General features: G+C 40.9%; 1 protein-coding gene across 1 annotated transcript in view; it reads right to left on the bottom strand.

The window, feature by feature from the left end:
- Window positions 1–743: 743 nt before the first annotated feature.
- The window catches only part of TRPC6 (transient receptor potential cation channel, subfamily C, member 6), a gene marked incomplete at its 3' end in the record, with an annotated part of 27059 nt that continues 21547 nt past the window's right edge, over window positions 744–6255 (bottom strand). Inside the window, exons 7-8 of the mRNA XM_010083801.1 lie at window positions 2634–2829; window positions 744–947 (exon numbers count right to left, since the gene is read on the bottom strand). Of these exons, the coding sequence (XP_010082103.1) occupies window positions 744–947; window positions 2634–2829 (400 nt within the window). The remainder of the gene's footprint in view (window positions 948–2633; window positions 2830–6255) is intronic.

Below are 6255 nucleotides of genomic sequence, written 5' to 3'. Positions count from 1 at the left end.
CAAGGGTTTTAACAGTGTATCCTAGAATATTCTTGTACCCACATTAGGATGTTACTGTCTAGATGGGTGGACAGCTAGATGGGCAAAATCCTGTCTGGATGGTTGTGCTCAGAGGGTAGTACAGGGGTCTTGTTTGGGGCTGGAGCACTTGCCCTGTTAAAAGATACTGGGAAATCTGGGCTTGTTCAGCCTGAACCAAAGATGGCTTCAGGTATACCTAACAGGAGCCCCCAGGGTATATAGGGAGGTCATTGAGGAGAAGGAGCTGGGCACAGTGCTGCATGACAGGAGGGTGAGAGGCAACGGACAAATTCAAACAAGAAATAGAAGAAGCAACTTTTTCCCATGAGGGACAGTCAGGTGGTGGCACATGCTGCCCAGACAGGTTGTGCAATCTCCATCCTTAGAGGTTTTCAAGACCTGACTGGATGAAGCCCTGAGCAACCTGGCCTGACCTCAGTGTTGACCCTGCTGTGAGCAGGAGGTTGGACCATTGTGGGTTTGTGACAAAAAGCAGGAAGAACCGTAAATTTACAATGGTATTTTTGCACTTAACTGATTACAAATGTAGAGAAATATTTATATTAAAAATAAAGCAAGAGTTTCAGCCTGTACTTAGTAACTGACTTCAGCATGGACTAAGAATGTTGGAAAATTAATCAGAAAAACAGAATAAGAAAAATGAAGTTGAAATTGGTTTTATCTTTCGAAATCAGCAGTCAGTATACACACTATACAATTACCTTGTTCATCTCTGCGTCTTCCTGAAAGCTTTTCTTTTGGCACAGAAAAAGTTTAGAAATCCACTTTTTGATTCTGAGTAGGAGATACAGCAAAGATTTTGGGCTTGGCACTAAGTTGAAGGGTACTGGAAGAGTTCTGCCTTCTTCAAAGTAAGAAAACCAAAGTTTAGCCCTTGCAAATTTCCATTCTACATCAGCATCATCCTGTAAAAGAGAAACATAGCTGTTAATACACTGTTAATACCACCTTCACTATTAAAGATGGTCTAGCTAAACTTTATGTGTGTTTTGAATCTAATTGGCTGAAGTTAATCTCAAACAGATCAAGAATTTGTTTATAACCAAATTTCAATGAATGGACCTGTTTGTATTAATCCATTTAAAATAATGCAATTACAGAAAAACAAAGTGGATTTGATTTAAACATTGGTTACTCTAGAGTGAGTTCTAATAGTCTGCAATACAGGATCACAAAGACAGACCTTTTGTTTGGTGCTCATTGTAAACACAATGATAAGAATGAAAGCTCTGACTTAAAAGTACACAATACAATGCCCAATTCATGGCAACACTCAAATTCATCTGTTAGGGCTTGACTTAGTAGTCTTGCTTGGAACACTGTCATGCTTAGTAAATAAAATGGAGAAATCCTGTGTTAACATTACAAAAATGTAACTCTCTCAATGTGACTAACAGCTCTGATTTGTTATTATATTGGTCTCTTCTCTAGCAATTATTATGTTATTTTTTTGTGAAGAGGACATAGTATCCAAATTTCAAATGAAAATTTTATACTATTACTTTAAACATGAAGTTAAAAAAAAATAGGTGATTCTTACCTAATTCCTTCCACTGGCTGGAATATATTAATCTTTTCTGATTAATTTTTCCAGAGAAGTTGTGGGTGCCCCATCCCTGGATAGCATCAGGTATGCTATCACCACCATGGTTTACATTTAACATTTACGATAGCCAAAACACTCACTATTCCTCCCTGTAAAGTTCAAGAGGGTTTTCTGCAGAAAGGACTAATGTCATGTTCAAGGACATGACTCAATATTGCCGTAGTTGTTTTTAGAAGCTGTTTGTATCCAGTCACCATATTTTTGGATAATAGCTTGGTTTTATTGCTCTGAAGCTGATATAGTTTGTTCTGTGGCCTCCTGAGTCAGAAGAATCTGAACGTCACTAGAGAATGTGTGTTGCCCTTGCTCAGGCTGGACAACGCTACAGCCCCAAACCAGAGCCCAAAACCTGGGACCAGAACAGTGTCAAGCAACCTGAGTATCACCTGGGAAAGCCTGGAATGGCCTAGCTCCTAGAGATCTGCTTCTTTTTATTCTAGACAATGATAATGATTTAGCCCTTTGTTTTCCATGGCATGCAAAAGTTCATGCTGTTTTTCAGTAGCCCTGCTAATTACTTTGTCAAGTGAAGCTTTGTTCACTGCAGAGGACTAGAGCAACAGTTTTTTTTAAATAAAAGAAGAAAACACAAAGTTATAGACATGCTTGCAAGGTCAAGGCAGAGGAATGAGAACATCCTTGCAGCAAGAGGGACACTATTCAAATAACAACTACAAATGAGGCAAATGAAAGATTCACAGAGTCATACAATGTAGCCCATCCTCTTCAGGTGCATAACACAGTTCAACAGCAGTTTCTCAGTCCAGTCTAGTTCTTACTATTGAAAGCACATTCAGCTGGGTAATTTCCAGGTATTTTATAATAAAAATGTACAGTGGAACTAATATTTTCTCCTAATATATTCTAAAAGCCTATGTGATATTTTTCTCAAATAAGATTTCAACAAGTAAGATTTTACAGGAGATTTAGACAATTAGATATAACAGTAAATGTGGCAATATTTCATCATAAATGGAATTTTTACCTCAATTTCCTGGAATGAACTGTTGATCATTGCAATAAGCATGTTCAGTAAGACAATGACCATGGTAACATTATAGACTCCATAAAGGACATAACCAATATTTTCAATAAATTTGTGTCTATAGTTGATGACAACAGATTTAACTTCTGAGAGTCCAAATATAGCCCAGAATAATGTCTTGAAACTTTCTTCAACACTAAAAGGAGAAATTGAACATGTGTATGTTACTGAAGAAAGCTGTATATTCATATTGAATAAATTTCCAGTTATCATTTTTAAACAGTGTACAATTTTTTCCCATTATCGTAATGTAGAACTCTATCATAGTGCTATTATGCAGAACAAGTAAATTATCTAAGTTCATAGGTACAGACTGTTTCATAATATAAGATTCCTAATGTTTAAGACTGACAATAAAACCATCTGACTCAGTTTGGGAATTAAATCTACATCCTGAAAAGAATGTTGCAATGATTCTTTTGTTAACTACTGTTATCTAAATGCTACATGCTTGCCAGTAATGTGAATGTAAATAACAAAAATAATTAACATTTAAAAACTTTATTTTAACTGCACCATTAGTTCACTTAGTAGGAATTACTGAGCTCACCCTCAGCAAGTCTGCGGACAACACTGAGTTGTGTGCTGCAGTTGGCATGCTGGAAGGAAAGGATGACATCCAGGGGGAGCTTGACAGGCTTAAGAGGTGGGCCTGTGCAAACCTCATGAAGTTCAACAAGGCCAACTACAAGGTCCTGAACTGGGGTTGGGGCAATCACAAGTGCAAATACAGTCTGGGTGGAGAATGGCTTGAGAGCAGCCCTGAGGAGAAGGACTGGGGGACATCGACTGATGAGAAGCTCAACATGACCCCACAATGTGCACTTGCAGCCCAGAATGTCAACCATATCCTGGGCTGCATCAAAAGCAGCATGACCAGAAGGTTGAGGGAGGTGATTCTGGCCCTCCACTCTCATGAGACCCCACCTGGAGTACTGCATCCAGCTCTGGAGTCCTCAGCACAAGAAGGACACGGACCTGTTAGAGCAAGTGCAAAGGAGAGCAACGAAAATAGTCAAAGGGCTGGAACACCTCCCACATGAGGACAGGCTGAGAGAGTTGGGGTTGTTCAGCCTGGAGAAGAGAAGGCTCCTCAGAGACCTTAGAGCAGCCTTCCAGTGCTGAAAGGGGGCTATAGGAGAGATGGGGAGGCACTCTTTGTCAGGAACTGTAGGGATAGGACAAGGGGCAATGGTTTTAAGCTGAAAGAGGGTAGATTTAGATTAGATATTAGGAGGAAGGTTTTTCCTGTGAGGGTGGTGAGGCACTGGGACAGCTTGCCCGGAGAAGCTGTGGATGCCCCATCCCTGGAAGTGTTCCAGGCCAGGCTGGATGAGGCTCTGAGCAACCTGGTCTAGTACGTGTCCCTGCCCATGTCAGGGTGTTTGGAACTAGATGATCTTTAAGGTCCTTTCCAATCCAAACCATTCTATGAATTATTTCACCATTAATATGGCTAATATTCCGGGACTGTGAAGACAGGATGTCTGTCTGCAAATCAGCATTTTTCAAAAAATTAGTCTCACAGACCATAATCCTCCATCTGATAAGGGTAAAGGTAACAAGCCATGGTGTGGGGACATTTTTTTTAGGTTAGTTCAATACACATATTTCCTCTTAATTAGTTTTTTTTTTAATATATATACACATAAATGTAAGTCCTCTGAGGTATCTTTTCCTATCTAACTCCATCTTTTTCAAGACATATTTTCTCTTGCTTTGGTGAAGAGATCTCAATTCCCCATGTCCAAAAACACAATAGCCTTGCAAAGCACATTTTGAATTTCACTACATTATTATTTAGAAAAAAAGTTAAAAGAAACTTGTAATTTTTATTTGTGAATTTACTCCTCTGTTTATATTTTATCAGTATTCTGTCAGAGAGTTGTAGTTTTAGATACTTTATCTATTGTGTGAACCAATAATAATAAAAAAGTAGCAACAAATTTTTCCCTCTTGGCCAAGGTTGCTTCTTGGCTGAGTATACTTCTTAACAGCTATAGCTTGAATACCATGACAGCCAGAAGTTAAATGGGCAAGGGCTGCAGAGCATGGAAAAGACTGAGTTCCTACTCAAGTGATTTATGTTAAAATCACAGCTAGAAATTAAAAGCATGACAAAAGTGTACCAAATAACTCTTGACAGACAGAGTTAATTCAGAATTTATCTTCTTATAGTAGGAGAATTAAAAAAGAACAGACATGGACATAAAGAGTCCAAAGAATGGGGGGGGAACATATTTTCTCCTCTAAAGACTGAATAGCTTATTGCCATTGAAAACTATCGAGATCCACAGCTTAAAATAGGGATTAGATTTTTTTTTTTTTTTTACAAGAATATATAGAGTTGTCTGAGGACAAGTGTTTCATAATGTGTATCACACTGTAGTGATTAGCCTGCTTCAATTACAGATGACAGTGTCACTTGGAGGAACCAGCCTTGTTCCCACATGGTGCAGGAAGCTGCTACTCTGTGCTCTGACATGCTGGTGCGGACCACCCTCTCAGCCATGATGCTGTCCTACAAGCCCAAGGTCTGACCCAGTCTATGTCCTGAAATCTCTGAAAAACACAGATTGCACTGACAGGTCATCTGACGTACGTGCAGTGCTGTGTAAGGGGTCTGAGGTACTGCTGGTTTTTATAAGCCTCCCCAGCCTAATGCAACCCAGGAGGCTTTGCCACAAGGGCACATTGCTGGCTTATGGTCAACTTGGTGTCCAACAGGACCCCCAGGTCCTTTTCTGCCAAGCTGCTTTCCAGCCAGTCAGCCCCAGCCTGTCCTAGTGCCTGAGGTTATTCCTCCCCAGGGGCAGGACTTGGCATTTCCCTATGTTGAACTTCACAAGGTTCCCTGTCGGCCCATTTCTCCAGCCTGTTGAGGTCCTTCTGAATGGCATCACAACCAACTGGCCTATCAGTCACTCTTTCATCCATACAGGCCTCCGGACGCCTTTGTTTGATTTTCTGCCCATTGAGATGGACCAATCTTGAGTGCTGAAAAGGCAATTCTTGAAAATCAACCGGCTTTCTTGGACTCTCCTTCTCTTCAGGGCCTTATCCCAAGAGATTCTTCCCTGAACAGCCCAAAGACTGTTCTCCTGAAGTCTGGGGTTGTGGTCCTGCTATTTGCCTTGTTCTCTCTTCTCAGGAACCTGAACTCCACCATCTTGTGGTCAGCCAAGGCTGTTCCCAGCCCTCACATACCCAACCAGTTCTTCCTTTTTTGTAAAAGCCAGGTGTCACAAAGCTCCTCTCTGCATCAGCTCCTCAATCACCTGTGTCAGGAAGTTATTGTCAATGTCCTCCAGAAGCCTCTTGGATTGCTTGTGCCCTGCTGTGTTGTCCCTCCAGCAGATTATCAGGGCAGTTAAAAATCCCCATGAGGACCAACCAGGGCCTGCAAGTGTGGGGCTTCTTCCAGTTGTCTGAAGAAGGCCTCACCTACTTCATCCTCCTGATCAGGCATTCCATAGCAGACACCCATTACAACATCAGCTGTGTTGGTCTGCCCTCTAAATTCTCGCTGGCTTATCATCTATCCCTAGGCAGAGGTATAGGC

The sequence above is a fragment of the Pterocles gutturalis genome, unplaced genomic scaffold, assembly GCF_000699245.1.
Source record: "Pterocles gutturalis isolate BGI_N339 unplaced genomic scaffold, ASM69924v1 scaffold8085, whole genome shotgun sequence".
Lineage (NCBI taxonomy): Eukaryota > Metazoa > Chordata > Aves > Pterocliformes > Pteroclidae > Pterocles > Pterocles gutturalis.
The sequence above is the reverse complement of the archived record's forward strand: the minus strand, read 5'-3'. Positions and strand labels throughout refer to the sequence as shown.